Source organism: Anguilla anguilla, chromosome 18 (genome assembly GCF_013347855.1).
Source record: "Anguilla anguilla isolate fAngAng1 chromosome 18, fAngAng1.pri, whole genome shotgun sequence".
NCBI lineage: Eukaryota > Metazoa > Chordata > Actinopteri > Anguilliformes > Anguillidae > Anguilla > Anguilla anguilla.
In genome coordinates, this window is record NC_049218.1 from 25,808,756 (window position 1) to 25,828,846 (window position 20,091).

Sequence of the window (20,091 nt, forward strand, 5' to 3'; positions counted from 1 at the left end):
AGCTGGTGGGCCGCAGGGCGATAAGCGGCTGGGAGCACACGCTTCCCCCGAGACGTGTCCTCATTTGCACCCACTCGGTTGATTGGCTGTCGGTGGAACGATGACATGAGTCTGCAAATCCGATTGGGTACTCAGGATTAGGAGTAAAAGGGGGGGGGATGGGGAGCGAACATAGAAGGGGATTTGGAGAAAGTCTCACAAAGCAGTGCTGTAGTTGGTCCGGGGGAGATGTGCACAGAACAGAGGAGGTCTGTGCGGTGGGACTGAACAGGGTAAACGAGCGAAGGTCTGAGCTGGTGCTCCGGGAAACGCTTTGAGTCGTTATCCATCCTTTTGCACGTGCCAGGCATGGCAGCACACGGTACCGTGTTCAGCAAGCAATCACCAGAATGTCGTGTGTAAAAACGATTAAATTAACACTCAGCCTTTCGCCCAGACTGACCATAAAATTATACCATAAATCTGTGTGCCAGTGCCGCCCTGTTTGTACACAAAACCGTCTGTGTACAAAAGAATTCAAGTTATCGGGGGTCACGGAGGGATTAAGATCATCTTTTTGAGAATCCAAAATTAAGACAAAATTAATATTCCGCTTGTTTTATTAATTTTATGGCATAACATTGGAATTTTACCAAAGTTTTAAAGAATAGAAAACAGGATGCAACCAACAAGAATACTTAAATAATTCTGTACTTAATGATTGACGTGAATAGAAAATAAAACAAAAAATCAAAAGTATTGCCTTCCGTAGCTTAAAAAAAAAAGCAGAAAAATGTAAAGCACAATCTAAACCACACTCGGTACAAAAATATGAAGTAAACAGTGGGAAAAACTCATCACACCATTATCATTTTTATTCTAATGATTAAGAAATGATCATTTACAGGTTTTGTATCCCCCCCCCCCACCCCCCCAATTTTATGCACACAGAATGTTTGAAGTCGGCTTTGGGCGCAAGCCGGTTAGCCTCGAACAGCTCCGAGTAGAAACGGAATCTTTGTACAATTCGACGCTTCCGAGCGCAACGTCACCACCTTCATACAACACACCGTGTGCAATCGACACCTGTACATAAACATGAAGCTCATTTCTCTCTCTTTACTCGACAGAAAATGAGCTCTTTTTGAGCCCCGCCAGAGCACAATTGAGCCAGAATTTAGTCCAATGTGGGAACGTTGGAAACGACAAGGTATTGCCATCGGACTTTTTTTTCTTTCTTTTTTTTTTTTTTAGTTATGTACTGTATTTACATAAAAACACACATGGAAATATTTTTCGAAGCAACGTGTAACACAGTGAAAACATCCAGTTAAGTGTGCAATAGCGTCTTTTGTACAGTATGTTTGCAGAAACTAGGCACGTGCCTCGTTCCTATTGACATTCACAATTTTCTTTTCAGGTTCGAGAGAAACTAAAACCAAGACATGGGAAATGGCCTATGAGCCAAATAACGCTTTAAATCATAAAATATAAATCAGTCCGTTCGCCATCTGTTAATGTAACCATTACACCTGCAAGCAGCTCTTAGTTCAATTCAGGACATTTTATTAGGGGAAAAAGAAATCTAGAGGCTGCATACCCTGGGCAGAGGCAATCTGTTAATGTTGGGTGTAATTACGGATAAACTCAGTATAACGGGACATACATTTAGATGGTAATTCATGCAATTCCAGGCAAGATGTATCTGAGCTGACCTCCCCCGAGCAAACAAATAAAAATAAAAGGGGAAAAAATATTTTTATCTTTTATACTGAATGTTCCATTTTAAAAACTGTAGTAAATCTGTACAACCAAATACATTTGGGTTCTACATCTAAAGTTACATTATTTTAAGGTTATATACATGTTACACCCCCTATTCATATATTATCTTTACGAGAAGGACTTCATTCAAACCCAAACAATAAAAAAAGGATAAGACTAAACTGGAAAAAAAAAGGTTCACATCAAACATCCAATTTAAAACAATCCGTCACTTAAACTGTACCTCAAAATATTTCACCAAATCCTACACTTTACTGTATGTGGTCTACCTGTACAGTAAACTATCGAGGAACTAAAATTTTTGACCAAAGCCTCACTCTTTGGATGGATGGACTTTATTTTCATTGAATGACAAATGAGGGAACGTTTTTCATTTCCCCGTTAAATCTGATATATTACATGCATTAATATAGCTTTCGGTGTGTATGCGATGCACCCGCAAAACATATGCGAGGGCCCTAGTGTGACAAAGAAATGTAGAAACCGGAGATCAAGAATGACGGCACTGAGACTGACTCGGAAATTCGACAGGACTCCCAAATCAGCGCGTAAAGGCGTCCAGCTCTCCCTTTTTTACACAGCAGAACGCGCTTTCGTTAAGCTCTGTCCTCTTCACTGAAGAGAGCTGCACAGTTCATCAGTAATAAGCTCTGTTCTTTTTTTTGGGAGGTGGGAGGTTTGCATGGGGAAGTGGGGGGGGGGGGTGGTAGTTATTACTGCATACACTCCCAAGCATTTGCTCTGGAAAATAAAAAAAATTATTAATCAAAGCAGTGGACTAAAACATAACTGATTGAAGCGTTTTTCATTTTGCTTTAGTACTTTCTCGGTTCGCATTCTTGAATCCGTTCGGAAAATGGAAAACTACACTTGTACAAAGTAATATACCACAATCTCTTCCCGCAAAAAACGACGTGTGCCCGACTCTGTTGGACAAGCTGCGTGTGGATCCACTGATCCCATGGTTACTTTAGTCAATTTTCACATTGGTGTAGATCTTCCTCACGAAGGCACTTGTTCCCATATAACCAACGGCTCCTGAAGGACAAACGAACAATTTAAGATGCGTCATTTAATCTCGTCAGACAAAAATCTAAGACCAGTTCATGTACATGGACCCAGTTATCAAAGGTCATCTATAAATACAAGATGGAGGAAAGCTGAGAAAGGGTTACAGCACAACACGACCATCCCAAATGTCCATGTTCTCCTCAACCTGGAATAACCAATCGCAATAAGTCTGTGCCATTCATATCCTCTTAATTCAGGAGGGTACGCCTGCAAGCACACGCATTAAACCCCCTCCAACTGCTCAGGAATGGATCATTCCTCGGGTACTATGACATCACTCCCTGGCCAATGAGTCATTTTCACAGTGACCAGACAAGAATTCCCATGACAGAATATCAAATGACAGCAAACAGAGACAGAGAAACGTACCGCACATGATTCCCAGTGCCGTGCTGAACACAGCCATGTATCCAAAGTAAAAGGACGTCTGGAACAAGCCATACATCCTAAAAAGAGAGAGGGAAAAACACTTCAGTACTGCACGTTGGAGAAGAGACTTCAGCCGGTCAGCTAAACATCTTTTTTTCGCTTTTGCAAAATACATTACCTTTGTTTTATTTGACTGTGGACGTACGATAAGTTACTTCAGACTTTATGTTTTTAGCAAATACCGAACACACACAGTTTTGCTCATGTATTAATTTTGACACACTGTAGTGAAGGACAGAGCCTTATATACCATTTTAAAAGCTTGTAAGGTTAGCGATACAACTTACTTTGTTTTAAAGAAGTAGTAGTAGAACGAGTACATGTAAACATAAACTGCAGTGGAGGCTGCAGACAGGAAGCTCGTCCACTGCCTGAAAAAAATGAAAACACTTAAAATAAATCACTTTTCTCCAGAACACAGACAAGGGTGTTTATTAGTCTAGCATAAGACCTGATACCGACTACTAGAAGCTCAATCCGAAACCTCTTAAACCCCCCTTTACACCAAACTGCACCCTAAAATGCAGGCAATTTACCACTTCAAAATCAGAAGCTTTATCAACCCCAGCAACTGTGTGGGGAAAGAAAACATCTAATTCTTTCCATTCTCCGGCCCCTTATAAGGCTACAGGTCACGTGACACAGGTCAAAGGAGGCAAAGCGTTCAGCAGCGGCACTCAGTAAATATTGACAGAAGGTGTTCCACAAAGTCGAATAGTCCAGCGCGCTCGAGCCCTGAAAGTGGTCCCGGCGCCAGCGGCCGGCTCTCTCACCATCTGTAGTCCTCCGCGTTGAGCAGGAAGTAGGTGCAGACGATGGTGACGCAGACGGTGACGATGCACAGGATGACCAGGACCAGCATCATGAACCCGTACACGTAGTAAATCTTATAGGCCCAGAAGGAGGTGAAGATGAAGTACCTGTGCAGGTGAAGAAGAAGAAGAAGAGCAGAGATGCATGAATACAGGTGCGCTCGGGAACCTGCAGGCCTGCTTGCTGTAACGGCTGGTTATACGCTGCACCGCACGGTTTCTCCTTACATTTCAATGAATATGGAGCCGAAGGGCAGGATTCCCCCCAGGCAAACGATGACGGCCGGCTCCATGAACCTGCAGGGCAGAGAGACGCATTTCAGCTCAAATACTGACACACAGACCATTTCAGCTTCAGCTCAAATACTGACACACCCACAGCACATTTCAGCTTCAGCTCAAATACTGACACACCTACAGTGCATTTCAGCTTCAGCTCAAATACTGATACACCCACAGCACATTTCAGCTTCAGCTCAAATACTGACACATCTACGGCGCACTTCAGCTTTTTAAAAGGAAACCCCTGTCGTGGTTTTGTCAGTAAGATGATGGTTACCATTTTTTCTCGGGGATAGGCCGAGGCACTGCGTTGACGCGGCAGGGGAAGTTGGGCTGCCCAGAAAGATTTCTGCCCAGAATGGTGCCCACCAGGTTCAGGGGCAGAATGACGAAGAAACAGATACAGCAGACAGCAACCTGAAAAGCATCAAGCACACTGCTCAAGCATTTCTCAATGATCACCACCTCTACTGCAATAAAGCAATTAGACAAGTCCTCAAATGATTCAGACCCTCAAGACTTACTCAGTCTATTTGACTCAGTCAAGGCTCTCAAACAATGAAAAAAATTAATGGGTCATTTTTTCCATTAGTTGAATTAATCAGTAGATTAACTGAGAAACTTTAAACCTGTTAATTAAATATTGACACATATATTCCTTGGAAGCTATAAGACTGCTTCTAATCCCTTGTCCCCAATCATGTTAATTGGGTGTCACACCACCCTTATGTGAAACGCTCCATTTGCAACGCACACAGTGCACTTTGGTTTCTGTGGTCACCGTTCGCTCTGCATCCAGCTCATAACCCAAATGTCCATGTAAATGCGACTACTTCCTTTATCCTGGATAACAACAACTACACTGTAGATTTAAAACGTTAAAATTTCATTTTAAAGACAGATGGGTTATGCTTAATCAGTCAAGATTCTCAGCATTGTGATTGTTCAGGGGTGTTTCTTAGTGAAAGCCTCAATTTATTTCTTCTTCCTGTTGCTCACACTGCACTCCTGTGCCTATATAATGCATGTATAAATATTAAGTGTTGATCTGAATGCTTAGATACGTACTAAGGAGTTAACAACTCAAATATCGAATTTGTTTGGTGTATGGGATCAAGCTACCAAACAGGTATTGTATTTTAAATGGAATGTTCTAGTACGGCGAGAACCCGCATGCTTTTTTAGGAAACATCACAATCCTTTTCAGAGCACTGAAGGCCATTTCACACCGAGAGGTGCGTTTGTGCCCCGTGGGCCTGGTTCAGGGCTCGCTGACCCCCGCCAGGCCCGGGTTCGGGGAGCTCTGCTCACCATGGTGCCGAACGGTATCGCCCGCGAGGCGTGGTAGTACATGGCGATGAAGTTGATGAAGAAGGCGGTGCCGCACACCATGGCGGGGATCAGGAAGGCCCCGATGAACATCTGCTTGATCCATCTCCTCCCTGCGCGGTCAAAGGTCAATAAGCAGGTCGTAAGACTGCCGACTGTTGTATTTAGTTTCAGAAGAACCTGCCGCCTCGCTGGACCCTGCAGTATTAACCTGCCGCCTCGCTGGACCCTGCAGTATTAACCTGCCGCCTCGCTGGACCCTGCAGTATTGGCCAATCCAATCTCACGTGCAGCAAATTGGATAAAAAAAACTACAAATTAAATATGTTTAAAAAGGCACACTATTTCTGAATTCGTAAATAGTTCACTTTTAAACCCTTAAAACTACTTATAAAACACTTATTCATTTTCCTGCAAAACAGTGATACTCATGGTATCATACACAATAATAGGACCCCAAACTGTATATATAAAACATAAAAAAGAACACTAATGGAAGAACACTAGTTAAGCAGCCAAACCCACAATATGATCCATCAAATAATTCCAAAAATTAATCCCAAATAAAGAACTGCTACTCTATGTACATAACGTACTTGCTGCGTTATCTTAATGAAATCCTGGTGAATCCCTTAGTTTAATTGTGATCCAAGTAAAAATGTGACCATAAGCAAGGCCACTAAGGTGTACTCACCCCCTTGCTTTGCGTACAAACTCCCCCCAAAGTAGCCGTTGACCGGAGATGTAGCAGCATAGACAAAGATGGCAGTGCTTAGCATGGAGCCCCTCCTGCAAACACCAGCAGAGAAGAAACGAGCTCGTTTAGGCAGAGAATGGGACCAACGTGCTCGTTTACACAGAGAATGGGACCAACGTGCTCGTTTACACAGAGAATGGGACCAACGTGCTCGTTTACACAGAGAATGGGACCAACGTGCTCGTTTACACAGAGAATGGGACCAACGTGCTCGTTTACACAGAGAATGGGACCAACGTGCTCGTTTACACAGAGAATGGGACCAACGTGCTCATTTACACAGAGAATGGGACCAACGTGCTCGTTCAGACAGAGAATGGGACCAACGTGCTCGTTTACACAGAGAATGGGACCAACGTGCTCGTTTACACAGAGAATGGGACCAACGTGCTCGTTTACACAGAGAATGGGACCAACGTGCTCGTTTACACAGAGAATGGGACCAACGTGCTCGTTTACACAGAGAATGGGACCAACGTGCTCGTTTACACAGAGAATGGGACCAACGTGCTCGTTCAGACAGAGAATGGGACCAACGTGCTCGTTTACACAGAGAATGGGACCAACGTGCTCGTTTACACAGAGAATGGGACCAACGTGCTCGTTTACACAGAGAATGGGACCAACGTGCTCGTTTACACAGAGAACGGGACCAACGTGCTCGTTTACACAGAGAACGGGACCAACGTGCTCGTTCAGACAGAGAATGGGACAGACGTGCTCGTTTAGGCAGAGAATGAGACAGACGTGCTCGTTTAGGCAGAGCAGATCTGGTGGTATTCAGTGGCATTTTTATTCTCCACTGGCACTTTTGGTTTTCCAGATTGGTTGGGATTATTCATGGATAGTTAATGTAGACTCTGCTATTCTACCACCGTTTTTCTTTCAAATAACATTTTAAAGCAGGCATTACCCAAAAGGCGAGGTAATTAAGCTGATGTGAATGTGTGGGTGTTTACTCCAGGCCCTGCTGAGTATGATTACAGGGCATTGCCTAATTAATGAGCACACATAAAAGCAGAACATATAAACACCAGCCTGTACGCGCACACTCACACGTGTGCAAACTGGTTCAGAGAGGAATCCTAGCCTTTTCACTGAATCCTGCAACTTGTACACGGATACATCTAAGAAATATTCATTTGTGAGCACTGTCCCTGTCAAATAAACATATACATAAAAAGATTCAATCTAGGACCCATGCATAATACACAAATACACTACAGATAAATAAACTAATAATTGTAATTTCTGTGTTGCAGTCAAGTTGTAAATTACTGTATTCCATGTTTATGGAATATGAAGTGCTATTTTGCCATCTAGTGGCACTTGGTTAAACTTTATATACCTCGGCGTTTCATAACAATCTTCCGATAACTATGCTTGCTTTCAATCCAGATGCATTGTAATTGAACAGCGGTGACATGATTAAAATAAGCCAAATACTTGTATTTTAATTTCAAACAAATTTAAGAAGGACCAAGACCATTTTAAGGAAACCAGGTTTAGGGAAATTTTTCTGTCAAAAATAAAAAATGATCATCAAGTCACAGTCACTTCAAAAAGAGTGTGATGGATAAAAGCAGTGGGCACTTGCTACCGCTAGCCCCTTTGAAAGCTTCCTAAATTGCCCGCGCTCCTGTAGGGTGCAGCGGCGCCAGACTGCGGACACACGGAGTGAGAGGGAGGGGGAGAGAGGGGGCGGGAGAGGGAGAGGGGGAGAGAGAGAGGGGGAGACAGAGAGGGAGAGGGTGAGGGAGAGACAGAGGGAGAGGGGGAGGGAGAGACAGAGAGGGGGGCGGGCAGTCCGGATGGACTCACTCTGTGTACAGGTCCTCGACCATGGCCACGATGATGACGATGAAGGAGACGGAGAATATCTGGCAGCCTGAGCCAATGAGGGAGGAGAAGAGCAAGGGCTGGCTGGAGGGGCGGAACACGTCCCCGTGAACCTGCTTCCAGCCATACTCGTCCCCCAGGTCCCGGTCCTGCAGGGGAACGTGGGGACATTAATCACTTATATCATTCTATGAGTGTATGTGTGTGTGTGTGTCTGTGTGTGGGTGTCTGTATGTGCGTGTGTTTTTGTGTGTGTGCGCGTGTTTTTATGTGTGTGTGTGGTATGCGTGTGTGCGTGCGTGCGAGTGTGTGTGTGAGAGTGTGTGTGCGCATGTATGCATGTGCGCATGTATGCATGTGTGTATGCACGTGCGTGCGTCTCTTTAAGAATGCACGATAATATTGGAGTCGTATCGCTATTGGCTAATAATATGAACCCGCTGGTATCAGACTTAGGCCAAGACTATGGGCGATATGATGGGCCCATATGAAGACGTGACACGCTTGCGCCTGAAAGGCCAAGTACTTGACATTCCCCCGACGCTGTAAATTTAGTTAAAATGTCAGCTCTCTGGGACTTTTCCCAACGCAAGTGACAAAAAAAAAAAGTGCAATTTGCGATACAGGTTCAGCCACTGCCAAACACGAAGAACGGAAACATTTGTTTTTCCAAGCGAACATGCTGATTTTATTCAATTATGTTCTCTGAAACTAACCTAACGGTGTGCGATTACGTCTCCTAGACCCCTGCTCTCTGCGGAATAATAATAAGCACATTGAAAGATTTTGCTATACAAATAAAATGCGAGCAGGAGTCAGGCTTTAAAAGCCAAGCCAGAATATCATCAGTTAGACCAGCCCTTCAGGTTAATATAGCCCATATGAGTGCCAATTATGGCCGGAGTTCTGAATTGACCTTTTGTAGTACATTACCTTATCTGTCTTGCTGATATCTTCACAAATCGTACAATGACATCACAGATAATGTCAAAGCGTTTATTGATTTAAAATTTGATTTCTCCCGTCTGTCCATGATCCTTCATATCTTAGGCCATCAAAGCCTTTCAGGAGGACAGATAGATAGACAGATACACAAAGAAGCAGGCAGCATGTCACAACATCACTCACCATGTCACCACATCACTCACCATATCACAACATCACTCACCATGTCACCACATCACTCACCGTATCACATCATCAATCACCATATCACATCACTCAACACGTCACAACATCATTCACCACGTCACTCACCATAACACAACATCACTCACCGCAAAACCACATTACTCACCACATCACCCACCACGTCACTCACCCTATAACATCACTCACCATATCACAACATCACTCACCAGAACACCACATCACTCACCATGTCATCCATCTCTTCCTCTTTGCTGTATCGGGCGTAGTCTTTCCGCAACGTCCTCATCAGGATCATGGAGACCAGGCCCACCAGGAAGATCACCATCATGAACGAGTTGAAAATGGAAAACCAGTGAATCTGTCAGGGGATGAAAAGCCTTGAGTCAGCTAGCCAATAAAATAAAATAAAATAAAATCACAAATCCAGTTTACTGAGAAATCAAGTCAGTTTTCCAAGAGAATCCTCTCACTCTGTGCTGAAAGAAAGATGGATCCAGGTACTTGTCGAATCGGTCCTCAAATTTCACATCTGACTTCTTCCACTTCACCTGGCGCAGAGGAAATAAGTCAGTGTTAAATGTCACGGTTCACTGACAGGCTGACACACCCATGTACAAAGCCATGTATTCTACAGCTATGCTCCACATACCGAGCGAGTGATGAAAGATCATGTGAAGCAAAGCTTTAAAATCTCTGCGATGCAAGCAAACTTATATGGGTTCTGAGACTTCATTGTATTATATTATCACAAAATTGAATAAACTTGAACTTTCCCAAATACACCATTTTAAAATTGCCAGTCAAACCTCTTACCTTTGTAAATATGGACCAACATACAGAGCAAATCAGCATCGCAGAACGCATATTCCAAAATGTTGGAACAACAAAAATGCAAATCCTAATGAATAAATTTCACTACATGAAACAAATTATCTTAATGGTACCTGAAGCACAAAGGCTTAATCCATTAATGTTTCACCTTGAATATTAATAATTATTCCACAGTATTTATGACGTATACAGAACAAATATTAGATTCATGCTAAATGAAGACTGAACTGGGTAGACTTCAGCTCAGCTTGGCTCAAGGGAATGCCTGGTGCACAAGCCGTTATCAAAGCAAGAAAGAAAAAAACAGCAAACGTCACCGTTTTCTTCAGTAATATCATCAACCCCTCTCACCAAAACAACCATAAAAACTATGAACGCAAATGAAAACAGGATATGTTTCTGGACCGGCGAACACATACGTATTTTGCCTCGTAAATTCTAAACCAAAAAATTCGAAACTGCGGAGGCCTACCCATGATGCACCGCGATTTGCTTACTGGCCAGACATCCGCGGGCACTTACTGAGTATGACATCGCGATTCTCGTGTTCGGGACCAGCTTGACTTTCCCTTCGCTGGTCAAATTCACATCAACAATTCTGTTGTCGTGGTAACCTATCTCCAGTTTCTTGTACGTCCAAAGGTAGTGATCCTCGCCGTTCTCGTCTGCCTCTCCAACAATTCCTAAAAAATAAAAATAAAAAAATAAAAAAGGGAGTACACTCAATTAAGCAAATGGCCTAAAACGAAGGGCTTCGCTTCTGCAGAACCCCAAGTGGTTTAAACTAGTGACTCAGACGTTCTTGTATGGAGCATGAAGCCAAATCAGCAAGTAGATACAGCGAAGTGCACCACAGCCTAGAACTGTATCAAACAATATCTCGAGTCACACAGAAATGTGAATTAACAGGCAGCAGTCCCATTTAAATTCTGCCACTTCAGCAAATGAACTGAACATCAATGGAAAATCCTCATTTATGGATTGCGAGTCGATTCTTTTCCAGAACTGACTGGAATTGAAACGGAAATCCCCCCCAGCCCTGCAGGAAGCACGCGTCTCAGACGCGACTGAAACCCACGCTCCACGGAGGCAGCGCACTCACCCCATATGGGCAGGTCATCGATGTACATCTGGTACCAGTAGTGGTTCTTGATGGCGTAGACGAAGGCGTCGCGCTTGGCTTTGTCCAGCTCGATCTCGCAGTACGTCGTCTGCATCACCTCGTCTGCGGAAGTGACGCAACAAGGTCGCTTTTAGTCGCGTCAACTGGGGTCACGTTTCACTCTGAGCTGAAGCCTACCATCGGTTTTCAAAACAGTGTCTGACAGGACACATACCCAGTAAAAATGCTGATAAAACGGTGGACTTATGGGCATTAGATGTTGAAACTATCAAAACATTTGCAGGCTTTTCTTCACGAGCATGGATGACTGAGTATTTATAATTATATACAATATATAATTATATTCACGTTTCAACTGTGTTAATCCTGTGCCGTGCATACCATAACCAGTAACAAATGCCTGTTGCTCAAAAAACGCTTATTTAACAACATAACCCAACAAACAAATGTTGCCCTCCACCCAAAAAATGTTTCAAAAACTAATTTGATTTAAAACGCAATAAAACAATAACACGATCGACTAAATCATAAAATCCAAAACTATCAGGGAGCGGTAATAACTGGGTGATCCACAAAGTGGGAGGGACAAACGACCAGGGCCTGATGCGACTGGCTGTCTTCCCGTGTTCCAGGCTTACCTTTAAATTTGATGTCCAGGCCGCTGAACTCCAGCTCCACCCCCTGCAGCGCCTCCCCCAGGGTCTCGTGGTAGTGGCTGATCGTCTTCTTGGAGCCCACGCAGAACGGAAGGGAAAAGTACTTGTAGGTTTCTTGCCTGTTGTGATAGGGCCCCACCGTGTTCATCCATAACACGACTTCTTCTTTATCTACATACTGCGAGAGACAAAAAAAAAAAAGCAAACGGGTTTCAATTCCGCGACGAGGCTGTCGTTGGTTTTGAGCCGGACCCCTTGCGCCCCGTGCTTGGACTGCGGTGCTCCCGCACGTTAGAATGGCCTTGGCGGGATAATGAGGCGGAGAGAGGTAAAATCACGCCCCCCCACCAGCGTCGCGCGGCACGCGTCCGCCAACACCCGCACTCCGGAGCTCTACCGCCGTCACTGCACTTTGGCCTTTTTTTCTGTGCGTAAGCCACCGGCTCCAGGTGCTCTGCAAACAGAGCTCCGCCCTCAGCTGAGGATCAGAGAGCGAGGCTCTAGAAAAGCAACACTCATTCATTCATGAGCCACCGAGCCACTGGGAGAGGAGCAGCGATACAATACCTGCACAACTGCGGCTCAGCAATAGGCAGGGCCAAATGTCCATCCTCCATTCACAGTGACAACAGAGGAATTTTCTTTAAATACGCAATCTCTGCTCAATCAGCTTACTAAATGGATGCTTCCAAGTGCCTGTGTCACATCAGCTGATAGAAATGACCATAGCTTTAGCATTACCATTACCATTAGCTACAATGACGTAGTCTAAGCCGTGGGGCATCAAAGAGCACTCCCCCCCACCGCTTTCAATGAAGCATCAGTGGGATGCATGCGCGTTCTGGGACTTCATAACAGAATGACATGCTTTGTGTCTCAATACTGAATTCATGAATTAAAAAGTCGTAATTGTGTTCAGTTAGGCTCAGCCCTACGCTTAGTTAACAGATGTGCTTCTCAGTCATGCACTCAACAAACTGACTTGTAATTAAAGAAATGTGCAGCACTTAAATATCTATCAGATCCAAAAAGCACCTTTCTATTAGGTGACAACTGGCATTGGAGACATTACATCAGATGTACTGAGCAGACGCTTTTATCCAAAGCGACGTACAACTGTGCATGTTTCGCAGAATATTTGGTTTCTTTAGTGCAAAGGTCACTGAAGTGATTTCCAGTGATGCGAGTTCCTGTTTAATGACCCCAGTATAATACATTAGGCATAGAGAGACATTCAGCAGCTATGTGCAATGTGTTCCATTAAGTGAGGTACTGACCTGCTGGCACTTTGACAATTAAACTGGAGACAGTCTCCTTTAAATCATCCCAAATAATATGCGAATCTAAGCTTCGTACTTGAACAGCATTTGGATATTTTACTACCCCCCCCCTTTTTCGCCCAATTCGGTGGCCAGTTATACCCTAGTGCTATTAAACTCCCCCCTCCCCCATGTACAGCTGAGAATTCACCACTACACAGCCCCGTCGGTCGGCGGTAGGAAGGAGGCAGCCACGTCCCACCCGAGGCACGGCTCCTCGCGCCCCTGACCGTGATCCCGACGCCCATCGAGGCCGCTCAGCGCTCGGCGATCCTCCCCGCCGAGTTTGCCGCTCCCACAATGCACCGGTCATACTCGGATCTCGCAGGACCTGGGCTCGGCGTGCCACTGCACCGACGCCAAGGCCAGCGCTCTGACCGCTCTGCCCACGCGCTGCTATTTTTACACAGTCTTGACACCTGCGTAGCCACATACTTCCAGCAAGGACATCAACGTGCCAATAGGGTAATATGCCCTATAAATATTTATTGCCCTGTGTGTTCAACTGCCAATATGGGACAAGTGTGACGGCTGGCTTGATAACTGGTGAAAACATTTTAGACGCTACTGGAGTTTATGCACTCAAGACACCACCTTCAGGATCACTTTGCAAAACAGACAAAGCCATGTGGAGGATGTAGGGAGTTATCGTTTTGAATCCACGGACTTGTCCACAACAACAGATATGCAACGAACACAGCCTTCAGTTGCATTTTTGTGGATTATTATCGATTTCGTTGATTATTATGTACCTTTTTGTAAGAGTTTTTCGCTTTACTGTCACACAGTAGAAATTGCCCCACCATTGGCTTATCAAAAGGAAGCTTCAAGTGTGGGACTGTTGGCGTTTTCCATGACAAAAACCTGGTCATCAATGGCAAATGACATAAGATATCAACAGCCTCTCCATTTAAACAGCCTTTTCTCCTGCTCTCACTCAAGACCGGGCTGCGTTTTTGAAGCTCACTTCTTGGTCTTGTTCAGAGACATTGCTCACTAGTGCCAGTGCAGTTGGCTCCAGTATAGGCGTTTCAGCCACTCGTTTTAATGCAAGTCAATGGCAACAATACGGTCAAAATACAAAGTAAATGATTTTTTTTCCCCCACAAGAAAATATAGATTAGATTAGATTCAATTCAGGTCATTGCCTTCTAAGACAACAAAATGCATCCTCTGCATTTAACCCATCCTAATTACTTAGGAGCAGTGAGCAGCCACAGTGCGGCGCCCGGGGACCAACTCCAGTTCCGAGGCCAGTGCCTTGGTCAAGGGCAGCGGCAGGAGTACACCTAGGGGAAATTTAGACTCTCCAATTAACCTAACCTGCATGTCTTTGGACTGTGGGAGGAAACCGGAGTACCCGGAGGAAACCCACGTGGGACACGGGGAGAACATGCAAACACAGAAAGGCCCGGGCGGGGGCTCAAACCCAGGACCTTCTCGCTGTGAGGCAATGATGCTACCCACTGCGCCACCGTGCCCACCTATAGTCGCAATAGGTGTTTTTTCTTTGCCCAATGTCTCCCCATATGCCGATTTGTTAAGTTATTGTGCTATTTAGACAAGACAGTAATATTTTGTGAACAAATCGGGTACAGTTTGCATCACAACCGAGTCACTGTATCTCACACGCATAGTGGATGACCGGACTTCATGTCCCTACTACGTAGTCTCTCGCTCCAATTTGTACAACATGGCGACGCCCACAAACTACACTTCCCAGGCTTCAAAGCGCTTTTCGCCAAGCACACAGACAGTCAATGGGTGATGTCACAGTGACCATGCCCATATTTTTTCTGCAGTCTATGCTCTCACTCCCAGCTTTGTAATTTCCTTTTTTTGCTATCGCAGATTTGCAAACTGATTCTTTGTCTTCAAAAGGTATTCCCTTTGGGCACCATTTCACCAGCTCGCTCAGAGTCAAACTCTCATGCTCTCTTCACACTGTAGTCACTTGTGACAGGTTTTAACTGATTGCACTGAAACCTGCCACAACCAGTTTTAAACAAGTGCTATCCGGAGTGAGAGCACATCCACAGCCCCAGCCTGAACATAAAATACGACCAAACTGAAATGTGCAAACAAGAGATTTTGTTTCCAAAAATAATTAAAAACGAAATATAGGGTTATTGAAATATCCAATATACGGCTGGCCATAGTATCTGATACTTATGCGGATACCTCCGTTTTACACTATAGCCTAGTAGCACAAATGCAAACTCTCACTGTGGTCCCAAGTTCATGGAGATAGCCTAGATCAACACAGACTTCAATTTATGAAAGAAAACATAATAAGTTTTATTTGTATGACAATATATTTAATCTTGCTACCTTTTTGACGCAAGGAGCATGAGCCTAGCGTAAAACTACTACGTATTGCACCATCATAACAGCCATAATCTTAGTTTATCGATCAGCACCAAGAAGTTTGTTCTAAGATACTATCGGCCAATATTATCTTGCATCCCTTTGACTTTCAACCCTATTATAAGGCATTTGATAGGTGAAGGGTGTGTCCAATCGTAGGTGCCCTACATCCTGGTCAAGGAACAGGATTTAAACATGGTGGATTTGTTTCATTCATACTTTGATATACAAAGAGGTTGACAACTGAATATTCCCATGGACGACCGTTCAAAAGAATATGAGAAACAAGCTCAAGGAACTCTTGTGACCCGAAATATAAATCATCTTTTAAAAAGCAAGGATATTTCACAGAAATGTGTTGTTTAATATCCGTGACATTGGAACACAATATCAAAATGCTCTTATACGATGAGCTCCATAATGTTTGAGACAAAGACACACACATATACATACACACATGCATACATATCTTTTTTATATATTGATTTGGCTCTGCACTCCACAATTTTAAATTTGTACTCAAACAATTCACATGTGATTAAAGTGCAGACATAGGCCAAACCTTAGGCTAACCAAAATCAACTGTTGGGAACATCATTAGGAAGAAAGAGTGCACTGGTGAGCTCATTAATAGCAAAGAACCTGGTTGGCCAAGGATGATCTCTACAGTTGATGACAGAAGAATTCTCACCATAATGAACAAAACAAACCCCAAACACCTGTCTGACAGATCAGAAGCACTCTTCAGGAGGCAGGAATTGATGTGTCAGTGACTAATGTCCACATGAGACTTTACAAACAGAACTACAGTGGCTGCGCTGCAGGATGCAAACTACTAGATAACCACAAAAACTGGATGGCCAGGTTACGGTTCGCCACAAAGTGTCTAAAAGAGCCTGCAGAGTTGTGGAGAAAGGCATTTGCGGACGGATGAGACAAAGATTCACTTGTATCAGCGATGGCAAGAGCAAAAGTGTGGAGGCCAAAAGGAACTGCCCAAGATCCAAAGCACCGGCCCCCATCTGTGAAACATGCTGGTGGGGGTGTTATGGTTTGCGCATGTATGGTTGCGACAGATACTGGCTCACTTGTCTTCACTGATGATGTAAGTGCTGATATCAGCAGTAGAATGAATTTTGAAGTGTACAGAAGCATGTTCTGCATCTGCTCAAGTTCAAGCAAATGCCTCATTGGACAGCACCTCTTCCTACAGCAACATAGGAGTTCTTCAAACCAAAAACTTGACAATTCTTGACTGACAGCTAGCCCCCGAAACAAGTAGGAAATAAAGATGGCTGCGGTACTGGCCTGGCTGAGCATCCCCAGAGAAGATACTCAGCACCTGGTGATGTCTATGGGTCACAGTCTCCACGCAGTCATTGCATGCAAAGGATATGTGACAAGGTACTAAACATGACTACTTTCATTTACATACCAGTAATTCATCAGAAACCTTACAGTGCCTTGAAATTGGGGGGGGGGGGGGGGGGGGGGGGGGATAGAATGTCAGGCAAATTGTAATATGTCAAAAATCTAAATAGCAGAGCTACACATCTGTTTGTAACTGATCAGGTTCAACAGCAAACTTGTGCAGGCAGAACACAATTAGTCTGCCTTTTTTCTTGTTGACAGTGTGCTCGCTTAAGGAGTGATCGTTATAGAGGTGGTCAGTAAAAACCTAAGGACTTCAGAAGTTTGACTTTTTGTCTTTCAGTTGGACCACAAGAAACTTAACTGGAAATGATTGCAGCCTCGTAAAATCTGAGTAAAGCTGAATTGGAACAATGGTTGGGGACCAAAAATGTAACCATAAATCTTTAAATCTGTATATATCACTGTCAAATAAAAATAGAAACATAGATCATCGTATTCTCGTATTGTTCGCGGGTCACGAACAAGCTGCACAACGTGAAAAAAGAAATTATAAAATGTAGGCTCACAGTTACTAGTCACAAACTAGCTAGCTAGAAGAATCGCTTCTCGATATATGAACAGATCAACAACGATACATATGCTACATTAAGTCGTGCGTGCAACGTTATCTCAGCTTTACGGCAATATATTAACAGTGAAAGTGAGACGACAGCTAGTTAAACAAGTACTTCCAGCAGTACCGCATTCGAATTCTTAGAAGTTAGATACCATCCCAAAGCCGCGCACCTCTCCCGGCATTTCGCCCTAGCACGTAGCTAGCAAGCCAAGCTAACTTCTAATCTAGCTAGTTGACAAGAACCTATTTAACATCTATTTTGCAAACTATTAGTAGCTTTATTGCTGGGGAAACGGGGCATGTAATAGCTAACTCATAAAAACGAGTTTATGACGAGACTCATTTAAAAGAAGGTTTGGACAGGTATAGCATTAGCTATCGTGTTCTGCATAAGCAGGCCTGAACAACCGGATATGCCGTCAGTGCCACGGACATATTTACACTCTGCAGCTAACGCTCTTTAGCCATCTATATAATATGCGCCAGACAACCAACATTACGTTTTTTTAATTAATATTTGAATCGGGTATTAGCTACACTTTATAGATAGCTTAGCTACGTAGCCAATCAACATCATGTGGATTTTAAAGGTAATAGTCTATCAGACTAGCTAGCGTGCTTGCCTTAAAAAAATCAAAAGGTCGCATGTAAGCCAGCTAGCTAGAATAAACTGTTATAACCGACAAATTATAATATACAGCCTAATTCAGCTGACATGTCATCAAGCAGCATGTTGACGTTAGCTAAGATTAGCAGTGACCGAGAGCAGTATGGTTTAGGTTAACTAGATAGCCGGCTAACTTAAACTCGCAGCCTAAACAGGAGGCTAGCGAGACTGATGCTTGTTTTTTATAAGGTTGTTAGCGAGCCCGTGTTATCGGAATAAATTATTTAAATTAATCCCTTTGACTTGTTCACACCAATTTGTGTTTCCCCACAAAAAAATGTACTACACTGCCCTATGTTTTCCAACTGAGAGAATTAGCTAGCCATTAGCCGTCCATTACCGTCTACCATTATCATCCACACGCATAAAACGGTCCTATTTTCAATCCTCCAGATAAATTCTTACCGTGTGTTCGTGTTCATCCGCTCGGGCCGGCAGTAACAGTCCCACAGCAGACAGCAAGGTCACCACAGTTATCTTCCACCTGGAAAACCCCATTATTTTCTGGGTAAAGTTTTTCAGACAGAAAAGGGATTTTAGCTTTGTTAGCGCTATCCCACCTTCCTTCTTCCTGGTTGTATGTCAGTGGCAGACAGTTCAGATGCTCTCACACGCATATGGCGTAAAACATTTTCCCGGACACTAAACGATTTCTATTTTGATTGTCTAGGATCAGTCACATGGTGTACCAAAGCCAATCAAAGTCTAAAGCGTTGAGCTTATGTTGAATTTAAAAAAATCTCCCATTCACACACTCCGCTACCGTTTCTGCGATCAGCCACGTCATCCGACTGCGAAGTAAAGCAGCGGAAGCGCTTCACCTTTGTGAATGGCTATAGGTGAATAGCCTAGGTCACGATTATTTGTGATAATGTCTATGATTATGGCTACAATTTTAACGTTGTCAACAGAAAAATTAAATACAGAACTAACGTTAGTATACGTGCGACTGCCTTTGGAGCAACATGCGCCATTCTACTTGCTCAGACAGTACTATATCCCACACGAGTTGATCGATTTTGTGGCACTTTGCCATGTATGCTTTTTTAAAAACTATATTCCTCATTTTAGTAACATACTGATGGATTCGAGCATGGAGAATTAGCAGCCGATTAACTGGATGCCGAAACTTGAAAGTGGCCACTGTTTTGTTAATTTTAGCTTGCTATACAGGCGATTGAAAACTAGGAAAAGCTGCATAGCTTACCTTATCTAATTTTGTCATTGGGAAAACATTATTACTCTGTCTACAGTTAGCTCCACGTGTGTTCAAATTCGGTTGTGTTTTGATTTAGCTGGAGAACTTGCTGGATTTTCTTTTCTTCCTTTTTGGGCATGCTAGCTACAGTGTGGGTACTGTTAAAATCACCTGAAACCGAGTTTCTGGCTAGACAGTGCTGCTACCTATATGCTAGGTATAAAGGTTAGTCTGTACCAAGCTGGCCCACCTAGTAGACACGATCTTGCCAGCATGGTTACTATCTTAACCATATTGTTGCTGGCTTTACCATCTCCAAACTAGCTTAAAACCAGTTGGACCAGCTGAACCAGCTTAAAACCAGACTGGAGTCAAGCTGGAATTCCCACCAGAGAATGTAACATGAAATAATCATCAGGGGAACAGGAAAACAAGCAGACAGTTGATTGTAGTATCCATCTTCCAAAACCTTCACTGTATATCAGTAATGCATGTGTGCAACCTT

At 43.7% G+C, this 20,091-nt stretch overlaps 1 protein-coding gene across 1 annotated transcript; it reads right to left on the reverse strand.

Annotated features, from left to right (window-relative positions):
* Positions 1–581: 581 nt before the first annotated feature.
* On the reverse strand, positions 582–19,020 carry tm9sf3 (transmembrane 9 superfamily member 3). The gene is made up of 15 exons (XM_035400626.1): positions 18,794–19,020; positions 12,028–12,223; positions 11,369–11,491; positions 10,789–10,949; positions 9,906–9,983; positions 9,662–9,793; positions 8,266–8,432; positions 6,382–6,476; positions 5,670–5,800; positions 4,636–4,775; positions 4,305–4,373; positions 4,038–4,184; positions 3,552–3,635; positions 3,205–3,281; positions 582–2,802 (listed from the first exon to the last, which is right to left on the reverse strand). The coding sequence occupies exons 1-15, from the start codon at positions 18,884–18,886 to the stop codon at positions 2,735–2,737; spliced, it is 1,761 nt and encodes a 586-aa protein (XP_035256517.1). The 5' UTR covers positions 18,887–19,020; the 3' UTR covers positions 582–2,734.
* Between the last annotated feature and the right edge of the window lie 1,071 nt (positions 19,021–20,091).